The 24,373-nt window shown below is 44.1% G+C and overlaps 1 protein-coding gene across 1 annotated transcript in view; it reads right to left on the bottom strand.

The window, feature by feature from the left end:
• Positions 1–1,105: 1,105 nt before the first annotated feature.
• LOC101851745 (anaphase-promoting complex subunit 2) overlaps positions 1,106–24,373 on the bottom strand; it is a gene marked incomplete at its 5' end in the record, with an annotated part of 51,526 nt that continues 28,258 nt past the window's right edge. The window contains 3 exon segments of the mRNA XM_013084521.2: positions 1,106–1,565; positions 15,792–16,021; positions 23,681–23,776. Of these exon segments, the coding sequence (XP_012939975.1) occupies positions 1,362–1,565; positions 15,792–16,021; positions 23,681–23,776 (530 nt within the window).

Here is a 24,373-nt window from a genome sequence, read left to right as displayed (position 1 = left end):
TTTGAGCGTTCGGAAGGGCCTTGAACAAGAATTTCGACTGTGAAGAACCAATGTGGGTGTCATGACTCATAATATTATGAACATGAAAGGCAAAAATTATTGCTCAAACTCAATAACTTGAATGGCCCCAGTAGACCCATGAAGTGAGAGAGTGGTAAGAACTGAGGGGGGGGGGAAGATGCAGAGACAATGAAAATTTGCCAGCCTTGAACAGAAAGCTACAATATTGTTATAACTTACTATCACCCATACAAAGTTTTTGTCCTCTGGTGTTGCCTTTAGCACCCCCACCCCCTCCCCCCAGTGCATCTTTTAAAGAAATCAATAATCCCCTACCCCATTCGGTAGTCCTAGGCCTATACTTCGCAACGCTCAGACTTTGAATGAACTTTGGCGACCCCAACAACAAACGCCGGTGCTCACGCGCGCACAGGTTCATTGACCGGTCACGATGGCGAGCCCGACAATCTAAAAATCAGACGACGCTTGTACTTTCTCCCCCCCCCCCCCCCCCCCCCCCCCCCATGTGACAATGACACACAGAGACGAATCCGAGAACTAATTACAGTTTATTTGCGTGGCGGCACAGCGTTTACACAGATCAATATATATATTATATTATATATTATATATATATATATCTATACTGCACAACCTGCATGTCACAAATGTTGCGTTAGTTATCAGTCTATCACCGGCTTATTTCTGAAAGCGAAAGTAGATCTTGATTTTCCCGATCGAGCCTCGGTGTCACGCACACTTTCGCCTCCCGCCATAACTGGCTTTTTGCGTGAAACGTACTCTCGGACGGGGAAAAGGAGAACGAATGTTATATCACAATAGCGACCGGCTAAAACGGAGTCATGTACCACGGCTAGGGTTCAATGAAGCCTGTTTTGGCTTCATCACTCCCTACGCAGATTAATTTACGACCGTTTACCAATTGTTTACTACCTTCAAGGCGCATTTACTACCATTTACGACCAGAGCGCCGAATTTACAACTTTTTTACGACTTTACGACTTTGCTGGACACCCTGCTTCTGCCATAGCCAATGAGACTAATTCTGGCATTCAAAGATATTTTTAGTTTGTCTTTGTAGCGCTTTTTTTGGTGCACAGACCTTGCATATCCCTCTTTACCATGTACTCATTTCATTCTTCCTAGAAACAAATACCTCACAACACTTCAAACTATCCTGACTTATTCAGTGTGTAAACATATTCTCCACAGTCCATATTTATTCAGTCGATAAACGTACTCCTGCAACACTTCAATACATCCCTATTCATTTCCGTATTCATTCTGTCTGAAAGCTCATACACAAAACCAAAAACACATCAACCTTCCAGCATATATCCCTACTTATTCAGTCTATAAACTCCCTCACAGAAGACGAGCACTTGACTCTTGACCTTGTTGTCCAGGAAGCTCTTGAGCTCTTGCACGGAAATCTCCGAGGAACCAGGCTCCTCCATTGCAAACATGCGCAGCATGGAGTGAATGCGTTCAAGTGGCAAACAGTGCAGGTTAGCCAACATGCCTTGAATATATGTCCAGAACACCTGCCAAAAACAAAATAAAAAGTTTATAAAATCTACGATGAAAAAAGTCACCAGTTTGTTGTTTATGTTTTTAGTAAGAGTTTTCCCGTGCTGGCAACACAAACAGGTCATATAAATGCTGAAGATTGAAAGTGTTACAAGAAAGAGACACACAAACAAAAGGAGGAAAGACAGAGATGATATATGTTTGACAGGAAAGTTTAGTTTAGTAGAGGTTTTATGGCGCTTGCAACTGCATAAGGTCATATGAGTTTAGTTTAGTATGGGTGTTACGGCACTCGCAACTGCATAAGGTCATATGAGCGCGCAAAACACAAGTTAGTTTTGCTCACAACAGTTTACTATACGACTGGCTCGGGTCGGTAGTTTGATCTTAAAATGTTAAAATGTTTAAAAATCAGTGTAAATATATAATAGTCATTTTTAAATGTCACATTTTTTGAATTTGTGATTCCAGACCTAATTCCTTGGATACCAATATAAACCAATATAAAATATTGCTTAGAAGTTAGAACCTTTGACTATGTTCAAGAACAAAGTAAAACGTTCCTTCACCTTAAAATCAAGTGTTCAAAACTGCCCAAGTCATAGAAATTTTACAGCTCTTTTGTAAATCTTGTTTGTTTTTTTGTTTTTGTAAAGTGTTTCATGGCGCTCGCAACTGCATGAGGTCATATGAGCACGCGGGACACACCTAATATTTTCAGTTGGTAGGAAATTTTGAATTTTGCCTGGGTGACGACCGAAGCCTACTCTTATCGATTTTAGACCACCAAGGGATCTTTAACGTGCGCAACTTGCCCACGGGCCCTCCGAGATTTTTCGCCCTTGTCCGAGAAGGCTAGGTGTAGATCTTTCCTACCGGAAGATCAGGGATGTGGCTGAAAGACAGCAGTAAGAAGAAGCGAAGGAGTAGAAGTAGAAAGGCTGCAGAAAGAATCAGGAGCCCAGAGGAAGGGGCAAAGGAGGTGAGGGGGTGTGGGTAGAAAGAGGAGACGAAAGCAGATGACAGAACATTGCTAGAGAGCAGGAAATGAGGTGAAAGGAGACAAATTTAGAGAAGAAAATTTTTCAGTCGCTACCCGGATTCAAACCCGGGACCTTTTGAACAACACCTTAACCTCTAGGCCACGAGAGCCCCTGTAAATCTTGCCCAGTAGGCAAAAATGGCAAGTTCCGCAACACGTATATGTTTTTAAAAACATGCTGAGGGATAAAAGTAATGGCTCCAGGGATTAAATATTTAACAGTTATACAGAGTATTGAACAGCATTACCGGAGCAAAAAAATCTTGGTGTCCGTCCTTGTCTTATATTTGTTAATTAACTCTTTTTCTCCGATATTTTGCTTAGCCCATTTCAAAGTTCTCTCCTGTTACCCAGCATTTCACACAAGATGAATGGTCCCAAGATTTTTTTCTATGTTCTTTAGTAGTAGTATAGGGTTTTATGGCGCTTGCAACTGCGTAAGGTCATATGAGCGCACGAAACACAAGTTGTTTACTTTCGCAAAAGTTTACTGCACGACTGGTTTAACTATCAGACTTTAAAATGCTAAAATATTAAAATTCGGTGTAAATATATTTTCAATTTAAAACAACCCTTATATCTTATAATTAACAATAAAAATTTTTAATAGTACGATTTCACTTTACAATTTGCCATAAAGGCCAATGGCCTTCATAAAATTCAATATTCTGCTGGTACCAACGATGGAAAAAATGTCTTGCAATTTCTTGCATTTATAATATTTCCTTCAGATCTCTCCAAAGTCTGGACAATCGGTTAAGATGTGTCTAACGGTAAAATCTGTGTCGCATCCGATACAGAACGGCTTCTCATCTCCCTGTAGGAGGTATTTGTGGGTCAGGGTCGTGTGTCCGATGCGCAATCGAGTAAAAATGTCTTCGTCTCTTCTGGAGAAGGATTTCGCTGTTCTAGTTTGGGTTTTATTTCATATAGTTTATTGTTTTTGTGTTTTTACCAGTGGCTCTCCCACAGACTGGAGGTGTACTTTTTGACTTTATTTCTAAAGCCAGTCTGAGGGAGAGTGTTTGTCGTTGATCCCAGGAGAAGGGATGAAGCTTTTTTCGCCAGGTCATCTACCTGTTCGTTTCCTCGGATGCCCACATGGCTAGGTATCCATGCTAACATGATGTTTTTTCCTGTCTCGGATAGTGTGTGAATTTTCTGCTGTAGCCTAACTATTTTTGGGTGTAAGAGTGTGTAGTTTATGAGTGAGGTGATGCAAGACAGAGAGTCAGAAAGGATTAAAAAAGATTTATTTGGAGAATTTTCGACGGAGTCCAGTGCCATGTCAATGGCAGTGGCCTCCGCAGAGAAAATGGAGGCTTCAGGGTGGAGTCTCCTCTGGTGAGTACTGTTGGAAGATAGGGCTGCAGCGCCCACTTCATTGTCTTTTTTGGAGCCATCCGTGAAGATGAGCTCCGCACCGTGGTATTTATCTATTAGTTTTTTGTAATCTGCTTAAAAAGTTTTGGTGTTTGTACTTTCTTTGTTGTGTGTGGTCAGCTGTAAGTCTACTTTTGTCTTGGTGAGGTGCCACGGAGGGAGGTCGGGGAAAAGAATTTGTTGGATGTCTTGTTTGGAAAAGTGTAAGTTTTTGAGGTCCTCAAGGATTCTGAGGCCGAAGGGTTTGATGAGTTTTTCGTTGTTTTGGAATTTGTTTGTGGTTTCTGGGTTTGTTTTAAAAATGCTGTTGTGCGCTGGATTTTCCGGTGTTGAGCTCTGTTTAACTGCGTATTGTAGTGAGAGTTGTGTGCGTCTGAGTGAGAGTGGTGGTATGTTGGCCTCGGCCTGGAGGCTCTCCACCGGAGAAGTGCAGAAAGCCCCCAGAGCGAGGCGGAGTCCTTGGTTTTGTATTGGATCTAGTATTTTTAAGATGTGTGGTTTTGCCGATCCGTAGACTTGACAGCTGTAGTCAAGCCTGGACTGGACAAGGGAGATGTACAAGTGGAGAAGGTGTTATGAGCCCCCCCCCCCATTCCGGATTCGATAGAATTTTCAAAGCGTTTAACGCTTTCTGGCACCTCACACGAAGGTCTTTGATGTGTGGTATGAATGTGATTTTTTTGTCGAAAATGACGCCGAGGAAACGAGCTTGGTCCTGGACGGGAATCCTTTCCCCGTATAGTGTCAAATCCGGCTGCAGCACACGTCTGCCTGTTCGGCAGAAGTGTACTGCAACCGTCTTTGACGGGGAGAACTTGAAACCATTATTGTTTGCCCACGTTTCAAGTTTGTGCAGCTGCGTTTGCAGCTGCCTTTCCATAGATCTCAAATGAGGATTTTTCGAACGGCAGCATATCAAAAAGTCGTCAACGTATAACAAGCTGTCTGTGCTGTTTTGGAGGGTTTTCGCTATGGAATTTACTTTAATTTCGAATAGGAGAGGAGAAAGGATGCTCCCCTGGGGGATTCCTTCCTCCTGTTGATGGGAGTCTGAAAGGGAGGATTCGACACGAACCTGGAAGGAACGGTTCTTCAGGAAGTTGCCAATGAAGGCAGGGAGGTGACCGCGTATGCTGAGAGCATGCAGGTCTCGAAGAATGCCGTACTTCCAGGTTGTGTCGAAGGCTTTTTCTAGGTAAAAAAAAGATGGCGATCATGTGGCCTCGAGTTTTCCTGAATCCGCACTGGAGATCGCTCAGCGAGCCAGTCGTTTCCAGAAACCACATGAGTCGCCTGTGAATCATTTTTTCAATCAGTTTGCAGAGACAGCTCGTTAGTGCTATTGGTCTGTAATTGGATGGGTGTGTGTGGTCCTTGTTTGGTTTGGGTATTGGAATGACAGTGGCGAGACGCCAAGACTCCGGAAAAGAGTGAGGACGCCACATGTCGTTGTATATGTATAGTAGGAGTGTGAGTGTTTCTGAGGGTAAGTGTCTAATGATCTGGTTGTGGATGTCATCCGGTCCTGGGGCTGTATCGCCCAGGTCCAAGATGCACGAGGTTAGTTCGTCTATTGTGAAGTCTGTGTTGTAGGTTTCAGTGTTGTTTGAGTGGAAGTTTAGGTGTTGTTTTTCTCTGTTAGTTTTGATGTTTTGAAAAAAGGAGTTGCAGTTTCCTTGGGATGATTTTTGGCGAGAGATGTAGCTATTGTGTTTGCGATGTCTACTTGTGTTTCAGCTGTGGTTCCATCCGGCCTTTGGACGTGCCGAATGGTGTCTGTGCGTCTACCTAAGAATTTTTTAGCAATTTTGAAAACTTGGTTGAGTGGTGTCTGGCTGTTGATTTTGGAGATGTATTTTTGGAATGATTGTCTTTTGCTCTCCCTGGGGCATCTACGTGCCACAGCTCGAGCCTTTAAATAATTGATCTTGTTTTCTATGGTGGTGTTGTTGACGGCTTTTCGATACGCTGCCTTCTTTTTCTTTACTGCGTCCTCACATTCCCAAGAGAACCAGATCTTGTTCCTCCGGGGTTTTGTTTTTGTCTTTGGTATGTGTTTGTGGCATATTTCTAAAAGCTTTTTGTGGAATTTAGTGTAGTTGAGGTCGAAATTGGGATTAAGAACATGGGAACATTGATTGGCAAACCCGTCGCAGTCTGCTTTTTTGAAGTTGAAGCATTCTGGGATCGGGTCGTTTTGGAGGCTATTGTTTTTTAGGAGAATTGGGAAATGGTCGGTACGGTCATCCAGCACAGACCACTCAAGATCTGGGACTAGGTCAGGGGTACAAAAGGTGAGGTCAAGGGATGAAGTGCCATAGGTGGGTCTGTTTCTGTAAGTTGGGGATTTATCATTTAAGAGACAGATGTTATTTTGAAATAAAAAGTTTTGTATTATTTTTCCTTTCTGGTCTATAGGTTTGTCTCCCCAAAGGGGTCTGTGGGCATTGAAATCACCTAGCAAAATAAAAGGTTTTGGAAGCTGAGCCTTTAAGTCATTTAGTTGGGTTATTTTAAGGGGGTAATTTGGTGGGATATAAACTGAGCAGATCGTGATTGGTCTGTGCAGGGTGACCCGTACGGCAATAGCCTGGAGGGTCGTCTTAAGATGTACTTGTCTGTGGAGTGTGTTGTTGTCGGTGTAGATGGTGGTACCACCGGAAGCAATCTGGTTCTCCAAGTGAATGTTATGGTACGCAGTAAATCCTCTTAAGTCTATGGTTGAAGCCGGGGCGAATATTGTTTCTTGAATACAGGCCACCCCATGGGCACAGTGTGGCCTGTAAATGTTGCAATTCTGCAATGGAAGGTCGGATTCCGCCGGCATTCCATTGCAGGACCGCCATTATGATTTTTTACTTTTTATTTTGGAGCTCAAAGGCCCCCGGCTTCGAAGAAACACTCTGGCTCCTCCTTGCGGGGGAGGCAGAGTGTTTTCTAGGTTGCCGTCCTGGATTGGACGGCTGTCTAGTGGGGGATTTGGAGGAGTGACAGACTCCGCCCTTCCCGGGGTCAGGCCGGGGAGGGGGGTCGGAGCTGTCTTCCTCCATAGTAGGTAGCGTAAACACGGCCTCGCGGCCTTCCGACCGCGTGGTATCGGTGAAATCGAGGTAATTCAGATCGCTGTTTCTTTGCTCTTTCTCTATAAAACACCAAGTACCGTACACCTTCTAAAAGTTTAGCTTTTCCTCGTTACAATGGTGTAAGTTGTTTTGATGTCCGATTAGTAGGAGCTGGAGAATCGCCGACGAAAGCGAAGCCCCTCGCGGTCGGAATGCGTGGTCGGCCGGTTGAAAAATTGACACGGCTGCATTCAAATGCTTTGCGGTACGAGGAATGATTAAATACTGTCTTTTCATTGGCGGAGAACTGTAGAGCTTTAAACGGGCTTTCCCGTGGTATGTGTTTTGCCTTTGGCATCTAAATAGAAAGCTTTTAAAAATACTGTCAAAATGTTAAAAGATCACTTTTTACCCATAATATGTAAAATACCGGCTTAAAAATTGTAACTAATAAAAGATCAGCTTATTTTCTATTAGAATAAAGTAATCAGCTTGGAATTATTTATCATCAATCCTTCCGCGAGACTCAGAAAGCATGTGACCCCGCAGGCGGGGTACACTACAGTATAGAGCCGACTCGCTCGCCGCGGGGCCCGGTGCGGCACCGGCGGGGTCAACGCTCGGTGTTTTTGTCGAAATAACGACAGATCATCGTGTTTGAGGCGATAAAGTACTGATTTGTAATGATCTCACAGTCTTGAAAAAAATTAGGCTCCGTATATTTGTTATAGTAATTGTACTCTGTTAATGTGGAGATGTTTAGTGCTCTTGGTACTCTTTAATTGTCTGTCAAACATGGGGTTGCAGTCAGTGACTGACTTTAACAAATTTGATCAAATTTTAAACAACTACCATTTTCTTAAAAAATGACTGAGAGGTTAAAGAATGGTACCAAAATGCTCAGTGGATATAGGCCTTTCAAATGGAACTGATAAATTTGGCATACAACTATTTTGAAAATTTAGTTTCTGGTACCCATCCATAGGCACAGGTTTGTCCGCTGGAGGGGTAAGGGGAGGTGGAGCAGACCGAGGGGGCTGGGAAGGGGGGGGGGCTGGGTGGAGGGGAGGAGGCCCACCTCACACTCCATCAGAGGAATGGGCTGTGAGGTGGAAGAAGAAGGAGAAGAAGAAGAAATGATAGAAGAGGGGTGAGGGGGAGAAGAGGGGGCGGAGGAAGAGTCCTCCCCGTCCTCCCCTAGAACCCCATAGCGGTTAGAGAGTGGCCCCTCAAAGGGGGTTGCCACAGGGATAGTAGCGGGCTTTTTGTTCTTAGGCACAGAAACTTGCCTGTTGACCGCGGGCTTTGGGAGGTCGGCAGTAGAATTACTTGCCGACCTCCTGACCTCCTGGGCTGCCTTTGAATACGACTGGTCAATGACTGGGGTTGTGATTGGCGGGCAGACAACCTTACGGGCCTCCTGGAAGGAGCAGCCATTTCACGCCTTGTATTCCTGGATGGCGCGTTGTTGGAGCCAAGTCGGGCATTCCTTGCTGAAAGCTGTGTGCTGGCCGTGACAATTGGGGCAACAAGGACTAGCCTTGCATTCCTTCTCAGGTTGCCCGGTCTTGCCACAGCGAGGACACACGGCTGCGTGATGGCACCGTGACTGGCTATGGCCGAACTTCTGACACTTGAAACAGCGCAGAGGGTTCGGCACATAGGGTCGTACGTCGAGTACCAAGTAAGATGCCCGAACGGTGGCTGGAGGGCGACACGATTCGAAAGTGAGGACGATCGTGTTCGTTTCAATAGTAGTCTCCCCCCGACGAAGAGTAATCCGGCGGGCTTCGACTACTCCCTCATAGTGCTCCACAATTTCTTCCAAGGAGCAGCCTTTCAGCTCATGGCTGCGGACGACGCCTTTTGAGCGGTTGAATTTCTGGTAGCGCTCAGACCTACATGGAATACCGCCGAAGGTCGTGGTATCCAGGAGTTTGGTCACTTCGTCTTCATTTGCGCACTTGACGAGCAGTACACCAGAGGACAGCTTCTGGACATTCGTAGGAACCTGTCGTAGTGCATTTCCCGTCTTGAACAGATTCAGATCAGTGATCTTCTTCTGTGCGTCTTCTTTGCTGCTGATGGCCACGTACGGCTGCTTCGGAAGCTCCCTGGGAGAAGGGAGGAAAGAAGCAACGGTAAAGGTCCTTTTTACTGTTTTTGAGTTTTTGCTCGTCTCGGCGGCCGCACCTGCTTCCGCGAGCCGAGACTTTTTGTTAACGTTGGGAGCTGGGGAAGGGTCTTTTTTAGATTTGGATTCCATATGAAATTTATGGTTGATTCTACCCCGCCCGCCACGGAGCCCAACAAGGGGACACATTGCTCGGATGACCAGAGCTGTGCCAGGGCTACCCCAGAGCTATACTCTCAACGAGAAAGTACAAGACCCTCCCGTCAAGATTGAACCAGGGCTTGATGGGGTTTCAGCTCTCAACCGATTGAGTGGCATGGGTCATGCCACCCTCCCGTCTAAGAGGAAAACCTGGGCAAAAGAGGTGTGTTGGCGAGGGACAGTGCGTGGACTGATCTCACCTCAACCGCCAGGTACCCGGTTTCCCTCCGCACAGGTCGCACCTCACGGTCAACAAGGCGCCCACTCTGTGGGATGGGTGACCTCTCGTTTTGCTGCACTTGAGGTCAGCGGTGGGAAAAAAAATAGAAGAAGAAAGAAAGAAGGAAGGAGAAGAGAAAGATACACAAGTAAGTGTCGCACACGGATCCCAGAGGGTTGGGGTCCGTGTGCGACACTCCGCCTTTGAGGGGGTTGCACCTTCTGCAGACGAAGCAGTGGGTCTATTTATATCCCCCCCGACCCACTGGGGGTAATCTTCGCACTCCGACAAATTTGTGAGAGGGCTTTGGAATATGACCAAGATCTCTATCTCGTATTTGTGGAACAAGAAAAAGCCTTTGATCGAGTAAATAGATACAAGCTATGGAAGATCCTGGAGCAGTACGACATCAAGGGACAACTGCTAGACAACATCAGGGTTATCTATGCCAACAGCAAAAGCGCAGTACGCACTACCAGTGGAACATCAGACTGTTTTCGAGTAACATCCGGAGTCAGACAGGGCTGCAATCTCTCCCCTCTGCTCTTCATGATCCACATGGACCAGATTACAAAGGAGGCCAATCCAGACCCAGAGGCACTCAACAAACTCATGTTTGCAGATGACCTGGCAATGATGAACAACAAGACCAAGCTACAAGAGCATATGAACCAACTAAATGCGAGCTGCGAGAAATATGACATGAAGATCATTGTTTGTTTGTTTAGTATAGGGTTTTACGGCGCTCGCAACTGCATAAGGTCATATGAGCGCACGGGACACACCTAATACTTTTTCGTTGGTAGGAAATTTTGAATTTTGCCCGGGTGGCGGCCGAAGCCTACTCTTATCGATTTTAGACCACCAAGGGATCTTTAACGTGCGCAACTTGCACACGGGCCCTCCGAGATTTTTCGCCCTTGTCCGAGAAGGCTAGGTGTAGATCTTTCCTACCAGAAGATCAGGGGTGTGGCAGAAAGACAGCAGTTAGGAGGAGCCAGGGAGTAGCAGTAGAAAGGCTGCAGAAAGAGTCAGGAGCCCAGAGGAGGGGGCAAAGGGGGTGAGGGGGTGGGGGCAGAAAGTGGAAATGAAAGCAGACAACAGACCATTGTTAGAGATCAGGAAAGGATGTGAAAGGAGACAATTTTAGAGAAGAAATTTTTTCGGTCGCTACCCGGTATCGAACCCGGGACCTTTGAATGAGAGGCCAACACCTTAACCTCTAGGCCACGAGAGCCCCCCCATGAAGATCAGTATTAGCAAGACCGAAGTCATGACAATTAGCAGGAGACCAGTCAAAGTGGATATCAACATCAATGGATCCCAACTAAAACTAAGCAGCGAATTCAAATACTTGGGCAGCATTTTCACAGAAAATGGAAAATTAGCAAGAAATAGACACTAGATGCCAGAAAGCCAACGCAGTCAGCTATCAACTCGGCCCTCTCCTGAAACGTCCCAATATCCCCATGAGCACCAAGGCGAAGCTCATCTCTGCCATTTTTCTTCCAACACTCACATATCAGTGCCAGACATGGTCCCTAACAAAAGCCTTAGAGAGGAAACTGGTCACATGCGAGATGAAATGCTTAAGAAGAGCGGTCAACAAAACAAGAAGAGACAAAATTAAAAATGAAGTCATAAGGGACACCGTGGGAGCAACACCAGTCCTACCACACTTTGAAAAACAAAAGGTCAAGTGGTTCGGACACCTCACGCAGATGCCCTCAAACCATCCGGCTCTGAGAGCATACAACATTAAATATTCTGGATGGAGAGCCAGAGGAAGACCAAGGCAATGATGGAATGAATCTGTGGCAGACACCCTCAGAGCTCATGGGATGTCCCTCCTACAGGCCACTCGCCTTGCTCCAGACAGCCGCCCGTGTTTCCCCGCTTGGCCCACCGGTACAAGCGGAAGAAAAAAGTAAAGTATTTATTATTATCTATTATTAAATTATGTGGGCGGGTGCGTGGTGGGGGGGTGGGGGGTGGGGGGGGGGGGGCAGTAACTTGCCCATTGGCGCTTTGTTGACCTCCGGTTTTGGATTTGACTAAACTGTACCCCCCCCCCCCCCCCCAATCAGGGAATTTCTGGCTACGCCCCACAAACGACACCCTGTATGGCTATGATTTTAGCATGGTACAAGGCTGCTATAAAAAGTGTGCGGTGTTGAGTTTAATTAGTAATTAACCCTTTCGTTGCCAGAGTGTATGCATTCCTACTGTCAGCACTGATTTTCAGCTGAGCTCATTTCCCAGGACAGCAGCCTAATGTCTTACTGTAAATGGACAGGCGGTCTAGATTTAGATCTAGCACACTCATGACATATTTTGGACACCCGGTCTTTGGTTGTCACTTTTCTCACTTTTCTTTTGCCCCATGTCCTCCCATATCACTCATAATTTCGAATAACCTGCAATTCTAAGTAAAAAAGTAAATTTATTAGACCTTTTAAAGTCATTTTGATGTTAGTGTTTTACGGGACCATGCAGCTGCCAACAAGCCTAGATCTGTGTTTATCGATCACTTGCAAGCTTAGCAGTAAAGTAATGCTAGCGAATTTAGTACTGATACCGACATCTTTTATTTCCGAATACAAATCTCTAGGCGTACAAACATCGCTCTTTTACTTTTAGTTGGCTCAGCGATGGAGTGGCAGGGTCACGGCAGGCCGGGTCACACAGAGGTCACTAATCCGACTTCCCGCAATCTGCGTCGGTAGCCGGTGAAATGAATTTTTCAACACGTTTTATAATCTTACACAAACAAAAAATATCATACGTGAACACAAGTTTGTTCTTAATAGAAAGCAACTAAACTTCTTTATTGGTATGAAAAAGCAATACCATGGCAGCTCACATTTTGGAGTTAGATGCTCATAAAATGTATGTCTATTTATAGTTAGTCAAAACAAAAACAAACAAAAAATTGAGTGGCTAATAATAACTTATTAGCATAAGAATAAATATTTACAAAACTTCTACGTAAGACGGAAAATGTGTTAAAAAATTGACTCACTCAAAATTTGGTCCCCAGCATGAACATGGAACTTGTCATGAGCATGATAGCCAAAACGCTTCACTGCATTCATGGATTTTTTTATCCATTGAAATGCCTATCTTCCTAAATAATGATATACTGACGTATCTTCAATATACAGCACCGATTCCTTTTCACAAAATGAACATGTACAGAATAAAAGTGTGAATACAATTAATTTTTCTTTCTGAACATATCCAGCAGCACGCAATGAGGGTGCTATTTGCAGGAGATGTGACACAAAAATAAAACGCATTTTGTCTATCTGGTTTGGGATCCTTCGTGCTCTGGCTTCCAGTTTTGAGATGGCTTTCTGTGCCCTGTTCTCCCAAAAGTCAGAGAGCAAACATGTCTTGTTGTATGTGTGGAATACAGTGTTGCTATGATATGTGTTGCTTTGGAATGACTGTGCGGGGAAATAGCGTCTGAATGCGGCCATGTAATTGTCGATTGTTAAGAGGATTTCTGGAAGTCAAAATACAGTCAAACCTGTGTAAGACGGCCACCCATTGTCAAGGAGAAAAGTGGCCGTATAAGACAGGTGGCCGTCTTAGGCAGGACTGATCAAGATAAAGAAAATTAACCATTCCCATCTGAGGCCCCAATGGAAAGTAGCCCCATTATGTTGTCTTTGTTGGTGTTGTTGTTGTTCGTTTGTAATTTTTATTTTGTCGCTGATTTTGCACAAGGGTGACAATGAAACGAAATGTATCAGACAAGGAAGACTGAGTGCCATGTTAAAACAAAAACATGGGTCGCCACCATTCGGAGAACGAGCGACGCCTTCTGTCACAAGTTCATGTTGACGTTCTTTGTTACTTTGTTACAGACTGGGTAAACAGTGACCACTCATCTCACGATTTGTGTATGAGTTCTGGGCGGGGCTTATGGGTTATGAGGGATCACACGCTTACCTCACCAGCAGCTGAAAATTGGTAGCTATTGGTCAACAGTGGGAGGGGCCTACGCAGCATGATCGGTTGGAGGGACTACCTAACAACAACGACAGGTGATTGAATTATGACAGCTCGCCCACAACGCCAGGGGCCAATGCACAATTTATGACAAAACGTAATGGAGTCACTAAGGTGACCGTCTTAGACAGGTATTATTGCTTAGTATGATAGGGGTTGTGTGTTAAATTATGGTGGCCGCGGCCGCGTTGGACAGGTGCCCGTTTTACACAGTTAAATTATATAGAAAAAATGCAAGGGGGGAAATGGAAAGTGGCCGTTTGTACAGGTGACCGTCTGATAGAGGTGGCCGTCAGGGCAGGTTCGACTGTAGTTTGACTGGTTTGAGATGTGATATATCAGTGTGAACATGGCCAAATCTTTCATTGAGACAATTTGAATTTTGCTTCCACTCCACTTGCTTCCTCAATTATTGCAGTTTCGCGGGAGTATTTTCTTGTATCTGTACAAATTGTGTTTGTTAGTTCCTTGTATACATGGAGATGAGGTACTTGTGACAGAGATTGCCCACGAATCTGCTGTGGTATGTTTGAGGTGTGTTGCGATGTTTGCTTAAATTAAAATGGAACCCTGTATGCAGCCACCCAAGCGATGACGACAAACGGAGCAGGAATTTACATTTATGTTATTGTCAAACGCACACCACATGTTCCTACTAGCGTCAACAGCATTTTTTTTTTTTTGCGGCTTGAACTGACGTGGCGTAACACCCTATCTTGATAGTTGAAATCGCTGTAAAACTAAAACATACGACTGTCCATCTTCGTCCCTCACATCAATCCCATAAATCAAAGGAATATCTCCTGCCATTGTCTTACATAACGGGAGCTTTCTGTACTTTTTTTGTTTGACAGTTAAATTTAAACACTATCACACCCGACAAAGTTCATTCAGAGACTATCTATGGCTCTCATATTATTATTATGTGTGACCCATTGCAGTTTAACAATTTTTACTTAGGAACATAATTCACTAACTGATTGCCAGTCACTGCAAAGAGCTGGAAAAACAAAATTCACATCATTAGAAAATATGATTTGATGGCTATCACACCGTGCAAACAGAAATGAACACAAACGTTTCATTTTGGACAGATGTGTAATTAAATTTGAATAGACCACATTACCAACGGCACTTTCTATCACTTAACACTCACAATTTAAAACTTATTATTCCCAAACGAATCAATGAAAACTGGTGAAACTTTCACAAGATACCAAGAAGACGTAGACCAAGCGAAATTGGCAAAGAAATATATTCTAGGGGTAGAGTGAGCACCATTTTAATAATAATAATAAATGACATTTATATAGCGCTCAACCCCGAATAAAGTACACCGGCTCTGAGCGCTTTACAATACAGTACAACATACAACAGTAACATGAAACATTGTGTTCTGACTAAAGAAAATTATTCCAAATATTCATCTTATTAATTTAAAAACAGAAACGACTTCAGCTGACATTGGAATGAATCAAAAGATTTGATTTCTCTCAACGTACTTGGTAAAGCATTCCAGATCTTGGGGCCTTGGTATTCAAATGCCCTTTCACCCATTGTTTTAAGTTTCATAGATGGTAAAATAAATTTCTTTTTGTCAGCTGATGACCTTAAACTGCGAGTTTACGGCTCATGAAATTAAGGGAAGAAACGCGTTTTGATAAGGACAGGATAGGAGAGCGCTGTGCACGAGTTGACCCCGGAAAATCCCTGACCTGAAACTGCAGGTCACCTGCCGGTAATTTATGGCCTACTGCGGGGGCCCCGGACAAACAAAAAGATAGCTGAGGCGGAATATTGGACGCCGTGATCTATGCACCTCTTGTCTCTAAAACTCTGTACAGAAGAATTATAGCCATGTTATTAGTAGTGTGATGTACATGCAACATCATACAGGCAACCAGGAGTGGCAAATTTCGCAAACTTCCGTGACGTACATGGTACAGCATAACATGAAAAATTACGCATTTTCATGACATACGTAGTACGTCATATGGCAACGAAGGGGTTGATTATTAATGATTATATAAACAGCACCTCTTTACATTTGTTGCATAAGCACGAAAATCAAGACTTTTAAAGTCTTTTAGAATTTATAGCACATTTGGTGTTGCCCAGACTATAACTGTTACATCACAGATGCCCGTAAGTCAAGACTGAGGTCCTCCCTAATGCACTGACCTGCATCTCCTCTTCCTTCTGTTGCTGTGCTGAGGCCATGGCAGACTCAATCTCTTCCTCATCCATGATAATGAGGTCCTGCGGTCGGCCACGCCGTTCTTCTACCAGCTGGTACACATCTGAGGGTGCCTCTCGGAGGAGACCTTGACCTTGCCAGAAGGAAATTTTTCGCCGCAAAACAGTGGGTGTCATCTCAAGCTCAGAGCACAGCTCCTCTACCGTCCACTTGGCTGCAAAGTACAATTTTGTTTTAATGGTTTTCAATACAAGACAACCATTAGTGAGTGCACTGGAGCTTTAGGTTTAAACATCAACAACAACAAAATTTATGTTTAAATTTTACTGAAAAATGTCGATCAGAGACAAAAAAAAAATGTACATTTACAGTAACCAAGGACACTTCAGCTTTGGAAGTCACCAAACTTTGGCGGCCATTTTCTCACTAATTTTACCGTGTACACCACCTTTTTGAATAGCAAACATCTTGAGTTGTTTTTATGAAAACGGTTTTTCTTTTTCTTTTTCATTAAAAACAAACGAAATGAAGAGGTACTAAAATTATACCAATAACTCCATGGGCCCAAAAATTAATGAGCGCATGATTCCACCATATAACATCACATATTATAAAGTAAAACATAACAATTGCATTTGTATAGAACATATTCATACTCTGCCATATACTCTATGCTCTATGCCCTTTAAAACTATTATTACCCCAGGAGATTGTTGAATCAGTGCTTTGACCAGGTGAAGCTGAAAAGTAAGGAAAATTCTGCCGCATAGGCCCCCAGCAGAGTCCAGGGACAGCATCCGGTGGAGGTTCAGGGGGAAGCCCCCAAGAAATTGAAATTTAGTGCTTTCAGAGTGTTAAAAATGGCATTTGGGAGCCTGTTTAAAGAGATTGCCTACAACCCATAACATTTATTTGTTCGCCAACATTTTGTCTTGTTTGATTTTTCAGTTTCGCACGAAACATACAGTGCAAGCTGCGGATTATATGTGCTTAAAAACTGACCAGATCTTTCGCTGTCAAAATCCGGGTACCAATTCCTACCTTGGTGAAGTGAGGAAAATTTGTGTAAAGTGTCTTTCCCAAGGACACAATGTCAGAACCCTGACAGAATTCAAACCCACGACCTTACGATTGCGAATCTGAGTTTCATGTCTAATCGATGGCGCATAAATGACCTTATTGTAATGCAAGTACTAAACAAACAAAAATGTAAGTATAGTAGTATAGGGTTTTACAGCGCTCGCAACTGCTAAGGTCATATGAGCGCGCGAAACACAAGTTGTTTACTTTCGCAAAAGTTCGCTGCACGATTGGTTAACTAATTGATTCTAAAATGCTAAAATGTTAAAATATTAAAATTCAGTGTAAATATATTTGTGATCTAAAACAACTCTTATAAGTAACAATAAAAATTTTTAATAGTACGTTTTCATTTTACAATTTGCCATAAAGGCCAATGGCCTTCATAAAATTCAAAATTTTGCTGGGACCAACGATGGGAAAAATATCTTGCAATTTCTTGCATTTATAATATTTCCTTCGGATCTCTCCAAGGTCTAGACATTCTGCTAAGATGTGTCTAATGGTAAAATCTGTGTCGCGTCCGACACAGAACGGCTTCTCATCTCCCCGTAGGAGGTATTTGTGGGTCAGGGCCGTGTGTCCGATGCGCAATCGAGTAAAAATGACTTCGTCTCTTCTGGAGAGGTCCGAAGGATTTCGCTGTTTTAGTTTGGGTTTTATTTCGTATAGTTTATTATTTTTCTGGTTTTCCCAGTGGCTCTCCCACAGACTGGAGGAGTACTTTTTGACTTTATTTCTAAAGTCAGTCTGTGGGAGAGTGTTTGTCGTTGATCCCAGCAGAAGGAATGAAGCTTTCTTCGCCAGGTCGTCTACCTGCTCGTTTCCTCGGATGCCCACATGGCTGGGTATCCATGCGAACATGATGTTTTTTCCTGTTTCGGATAGTGTATGAATTTTCTGTTGTAGCCTAACTATTTTTGGGTGTAGGAGTGTGTAGTTTGTGAGTGAGGTGATGCAAGACAAACAGTCAGAAAGGATAAGGAAAGATTTGTTAGGAGAATTTTCAACAGAGTCCAGTGCCATGTCAATGGCAGTGGCCTCCGCAGTGAAAATGGAGGCTTCAGGATGGAGTCTCCTCTGGTGTGTATTGTTGGGAGATAGGGCTGCGGCGCCAATTTCATTGTCTTTTTTGGAGCCGTCCGTGAAGATGAGCTCCGCACCGGGGTATTTATCTATTAGTTTTTTGTTATCTGCTTTGAAAGTTTTGGTGTTTGTGCTTTCTTTGTTGTGCATGGTCAGCTGTAAGTCTACTTTTGCCTTGGTGAGGTGCTACAGAGGGAGGTCGGGGAAAAGAATTTGTTGGATGTCTTGTTTGGAAAAGTGTAAGTTTTTGAGGTCCTCAAGGATTCTGAGGCCGAAGGGTTTGATGAGTTTTTCGTTGTTTTGGAATTTGTTTATGGTTTCTGGGTTTGTTTTAAAAATGTGCGCTGGATTTTCCAGTGTTGAGCTCTGTTTAACTGCTTATTGTAGAGAGAGTTGTGTGCGTCTGAGTGAGAGTGGTGGTATGTTGGCCTCGGCCTGGAGGCTCTCCACCGGAGCGAGGCGGAGTCCTTGGTTCTGTATTGGGTCTAGCATTTTTAAGATGTGTGGTTTTGCCGATCCGTGGTGGTGGGGTAGGGGGGTGTCTGCTGGAGAGGGGGAGGGGGTGGAGCAGACGGAGGGAGCTGGGAAGAGGGGGGAGGGTGCATCTGACGTTCCATCAGAGGGATGAGGTGTGAGGTGGAAGAAGAAGAAGAAAAAGAAGGAGAAGAAGAAGAAGAAGGAGAAGAAGAAGAGGAAGTGAAAGAGGAGGGGGGCGTGGGAGGAGAGAGGGCGGAGGGAGATTCTACCCTGTCCTCCCCTAGAACATCAAAGCGGTTTGTCAGAGGTATCTTGGTGGGAGGAAGAACCTCTATAGTTTTAGTCACAGAGACATGCTTGTTGACCGTGGCAGAGATGCCAACCACAGAAAACCGAAATGAGTATTGGGAAAAATGAAAATGTGTATTTTCAGGGGAAAATGTGTATTCCCCTCGACCGACCAACTTGTAATAGTAAAAATTACTAGCTCACCAGCTCGAAAAAGGGAGCATACACGCGTACAATATATATGTATGCAGTCAACAACATGTCAGTGTTCAATGTCGTACAGGGGTCTTGTTTGACTTAAGTATTTCAATCTATTATATATTTTCCTCTCATATTATTATTTAAAAAATAAATCCTGCTTTGAGAGTTCGGAAGGGCCTAGAAGAAGAATTTCGACTATCAAGAACCAGTCTGGGTGTCATGATTCATTTATGAACTGACAGACTCAAATTATTGCTCAAACTCAGAGAACAGCAATAACTTGAAAGGCTCAAGTAGACCCGTGCACTGTGAGAGTTGTAACAACTGTGGGAGGGCAAGATGCAGTGACATTGAAAATCTGCCAGTCTTGAACAGAAAGCTACAACATACACCGTAGGTATAATTTATTATCACCCATCCAAGTAGATGTAGGCATAATTTACTATCACCCATCCAAGTGCCAGTAGGTATAATTACTTCCACCCATCAAATGAAACGCGAACACTTTATTTCAATAACACAGACTTGCAAAGTATGAGGGGTCCCGATTCCGCACACGGCCTGCACCAACGCACGCTTAGCAGAAAGCTCTAATCAAAATTCTGAAATGCGCTTCCGCTTCCAATTTTTTGTCCTCTGGTGTTGCCCTAAATCCCACCCCCACCCCCCCCGATAGTATCTTAACGGTAGGAGCTACCCTTGAGGACCATTTTCAATGTTTGTTGCCCGAGATCAAATCTAAGTACACATATAAGTTAGACATAGTAAAATCTCTTGATACGCAATTTTATTTTGGCATAGCTACAACGGTTGCTATGAAAACGGCCGCCATCTTGAAAATAAACAATGAATTTAAAATCCCTAAGGCTTTCTTATTTACAGAGAAAATTTGACCAAATTTGGTGAGAGTATACCTGAACCAAACCATATCAGAGTAACAGCAAGTTTTTTTCAATACGTGCAAAAGAAAAAAAATTATGAGAATTTTCCCAAAGTATAAAAAAACGTTTTCTTAATTTAGGTTGCGTAATCGCTTGCCAAAGGAAAAGTGTTACTTTTTTCGCAAATATCTTTCTGTTACATTGATGGCAGCCTTTCCAACTATGTTTCCTGAAAGTTTCATGTCAAAAGGATGAAAACTAAGGAAGGAGTAGGGAAAAAACTGCACAAAAATTACATTTTGCGAAAACTGACAATAATTGTGAAAATTCACTATATTAATTCATCCTCATGTTTTTAAAGGCAAATTACCTGTAGAATAAAGTCTTTCTCAATTGAATCCATGCTATTTTTAGACAAAAAACTGGTGGATCTTCAAAAATCAGCCAAAATAAAATGTGCATAGCCTGACCCAAAATCTGCAAAATCAAGGGTTGCTCCTCCCCTTAAACCGAAAACCCCCAAAAATCAATAATCTCCTCCCCTATTATGTAGTCATATACTTCGCAGCATCCGTTACTCCCACCAAAGACGGTCTTCACTCACACGATGCCGCATTTTTTTATGAATCGAATGCACGCAGGTTCAGTGACCGGTCACGATGGCGAGCCAGACAATCTAAAAATCGGACGACGCTTGTATTTTCTTTTTCTTTTTTCTTTCCACAAGCGACAGCCAAAGCGACGAGTCCAAGTGTTTATTACATTTTATTTGCACGGCGACATTGCGTTTATACTGCACAACCTGCATGCCACAAATGTTGCGTTATCAGACAACTGCTGGCGAACTTCTTGGTGGTAGCGAAAGCAGATCTTGATTTTCCCGATCGAGCCTCGGTGTCACATACGCTTCCGCCTGCCGCCATAGCTGCCTATACGCGTCAAAGTGAAACGTCCTCCCCGGACGGGGAAAAGCTGAACGAATGTAATACAGTGGAATCCTGTTATAACGAGAGGGAGGGGAATGGAGCAAAATGTCCGTTATAACAGGATTCTCGCTATAAGGGATCCAGTAATAACTTGGAGAGAAACTGTAAAGTAGGCCTAATCTATGAGTTTGGTCTTCTGTTTATTTCCTTTTGCTATCTTCCCTGACGATGATTTTGATTCAACATGACCTTTAGGTCTTACTTGATCAAAAATCGAATCAGGTTTCTTTTTTTAGTACTAGATCTAGCGATGTCGACTGGCAGCTCGGTGTTGGCGATCAGAAAGAAAGGGCTCTGGGCTATACTATTCTCTGAACGTCTAGGCTCTGGGCTAACTCGCACGTCACACATTTGCTCAACCCATCACATTGCTGTGACATCTCCATCCCCGCATCGGGGAAGTGAGAGGGATGGTAGGCCTTGATAATCTAAACTAGTAGGCTTACGCTGGCCTATCACACGATGTGTTCTGCTTGTCTGCGCATGCCACACCCTCCCTACTCAGTCGCTGCGGCCTTCATTGTTGACACACATAGGCTCTCCCATTCTTTGTTTCGCTAGATCACCAACAAGTTTCTCAACTGGCGAGGATTTACATATTATAATTAATTGGCCTATACGCTGTGCACAGCAGCAGGAATATTCCGCTATAACCGACTCGCGTGTTTGTCTGACTGCGCTATAGCAGTATTTTATTTACAAAGATAAAGAAGAGAAAAAACAGGGTTTTAGAATAGTGTCTTTATAACAGACTTCTCGCTTTTTCCGGACTCGTTATAAGTGGACTCCACTGTATCACGATGGCGACCAGCAAAAATGAACTTACTGACCTTATCGGACTTGGTTTTCAAAATATTCCAGTTCTGCGATACTGATACTATTTGAAAAGATGGGACTTGAGATAATTAGGTTTACTCGCCCAAGCTGAATCTCGTACTTTTCACATTCCAGGATGCGTGTATTTTTTCATGAAAAGTCGTATTCGCGTATTTTCGGCAAAAAATCGTACTAAAATACGTAAAATCGTACTGGTTGGCATCTCTGCCGTGGGCTTTGGGAGGTCAGCAGTAGAAGGACTTGCGGACCTCGTGGCTTCCCATGCTACCTTTGCGTAAGACCGGCCAGGGACCGGGGTCACAACTGGCGGGCAGGTAGCTTTGCGGGCCTCCTGAAACGAGCAGCCATTTCGTAATTTATACTCTTGGATTGCGCATTCTTGGGATGCCCGGTCTTGCCACAACGAGGACACACGGCTGCGTGTCGGCATCTCGACTGACTATGTCCAAACTTCTGACACTTGAAACAGCGCAGAGGGTTCGGTACATAGGGTCGCACGTCTAAGACCATGTACGATGCCCGAACGGTGGCTGGAGGGCGACACGAATCAAAGGTCAGGATGACCGTGTTGGTTTCGAGGGTGGTCTCCCCCCGTCGGAGAGTAATCCGGCGGGCGTCAATCACACCTTCACATTTCGCCACAATTTCCTCCATGCTGCAGCCCTTTAGTTCATGGCTGCGGGCGACGCCCTTCGAGCAGTTCAACTTCTGGTATTGTTCGGAAGTACATGGAATACTGCCGAAGGTCGTTATGTTCAGAAGTTTGGCCACTTCAGTCTCTGTTGCGCACTTGACGAGGAGTACACCAGAGGACAGCTTCTGTCCATTCGTAGGAATGTATCCCAGAACCTGTCTTAGTGCATCTCCCGTCTTGAACAGATTCAGATCGGTGATCTTCTTCTGTGCGTCTTCATTGCTGCTGATGGCTACGTACGGCTGCTTCGGAAGCTCCCTGGGAGAAGGGAGAAAAGAGGCAGACGTAAAGGTCCTTTTTCCAGATTTGGAGTTTTTGCTCGGCTTGGCGGCCGCACCCGCTTCCGCGAGCCGAGACTTTTGGGAGCTGGGGAAGGGTCTTTTTGAGTTTTAGAATCCATGAGAGTGTTCTATTTGATTCAACTCCGGGGCTCCCCGCCCGCCATGGAGCCCAACAAGGGGACACATTGCTCAGATGACCAGAGCTGTGCCAGGGCTACCCCGGAACTATACTCTCAACGAGAAAGTACAAGACCCTCCCGTCAAGATTGACCCAGGGCTTGATGGGGTTTCAGCTCTCAACCGATTGAGTGGCATGGGCCGTGCCACCCTCCCGTCTAAGAGGAAAACCTTGGGCCAAAGAGGTGTGTTGGCAAGGGACAGTCCATGGACTGATCTCACCTCAACCGCCAGGTACCCGGTTTCCCTCCGCATGGGTCGCACCTCGCGGTCAACAAGGCGCCCACTCTGTGGGATGGGTGACCTCTCGTTTTGCTGCACATGAGGTCAGCGGTGGTAGGAAAGATAGAAGAAGAAAGAAAGAAGGAAGGAGAAGAGGAGGATACACCAAAGTGAGTGTCGCACACGGATCCCAGAGGGTTGGGTTCCGTGTGCGACACTCCGCCTTTGAGGGGGTAGCACCTCCTGCAGACGAAGCAGTGGGTCTATTTATATCCCCCGACCCACTGGGGGTGAAAAATTATTTTAAGACAAAGCGGCATCAATTCATTAAAAGTTGAGCTGACATTGATCTGCAAGCCCCTCAATTACAGTACTATATAAAAAAACTAGCAAAAACCTCAGGGAAGTCCCACCCATAAAGTTAAAACAACAGCTTTTAGTCTGGTGCCAATTTTAACTAAAGACCCAATGTGTTATACTTGTGAGAGAAAGTTACTTGCAACACAATCAAGTCATATAAGTGCTGAAGATTAGAGGTGTTACTAGAGTGTAACATACAAACAGAAGAAGGAGGAGAGATAAGGACAATACATGACTGAAAGGAAAGAAGGAGCATATTATACTAGAGCATCCACCAACCACCCATGAGGAAGCAACACCTACTTTTGGTCTGGAACTTCATGATGATGGCCGCCTGCACCGGGGACACAGAAAAGTTGAGCGTCTCGTCTTTCAGCTCCAGCTCAATGTTCATAGTACCTGCAAGGTAAAAAAAATTGTAATTGTAAATGCCTTACACCCCACTGACACAATTCAGATTATTTAAGAGACAGGCTGTTTTGACCCTGTCAACCAAGGCTGAGAAGCATACAATATTCCAAGAGACAGATGGAGATATTCCATTTAAAAAACATCTCCTCACAAGAACTGAGAGAAAAGTAGGCCAATTCTGCACGCAAATGTGAAGCACATAAACACTACACCAGATACCAGTAGAAGTCAGCACATAAAAAACATGAAGTCGAAAAATTAATATGTCTGACTACTGTGTGGCATCGTGGTGAAATCAGGCATCCATTAAACATTTTTCCTCCTGATGGGCAATTTTCAGCACATTTTTTCTTTCCTGTCTTCTAAAGGCAATCCCTTTACTAAACTTTTAGATTGACCACTCAGTCTCAATTGTTGGTTTATGCGCTCATATGACCTTAGCAGTTGCGAGCGCCGTAAAACCCTATACTACATACTACAATTGTTGGTTTCAGTTTGTCAGAACTGGTTTTTGTCCTATTCTTTAAGTGGACAGATAATAGCAACAGTGTTTCTATAGATTTGAGAGAGAGAGAGAGAGAGAGA

This window comes from Aplysia californica, unplaced genomic scaffold (assembly GCF_000002075.1).
Source record: "Aplysia californica isolate F4 #8 unplaced genomic scaffold, AplCal3.0 scaffold00299, whole genome shotgun sequence".
Classification (NCBI taxonomy): domain Eukaryota; kingdom Metazoa; phylum Mollusca; class Gastropoda; order Aplysiida; family Aplysiidae; genus Aplysia; species Aplysia californica.
This window is presented reverse-complemented; position numbering and strand designations above follow the sequence as displayed.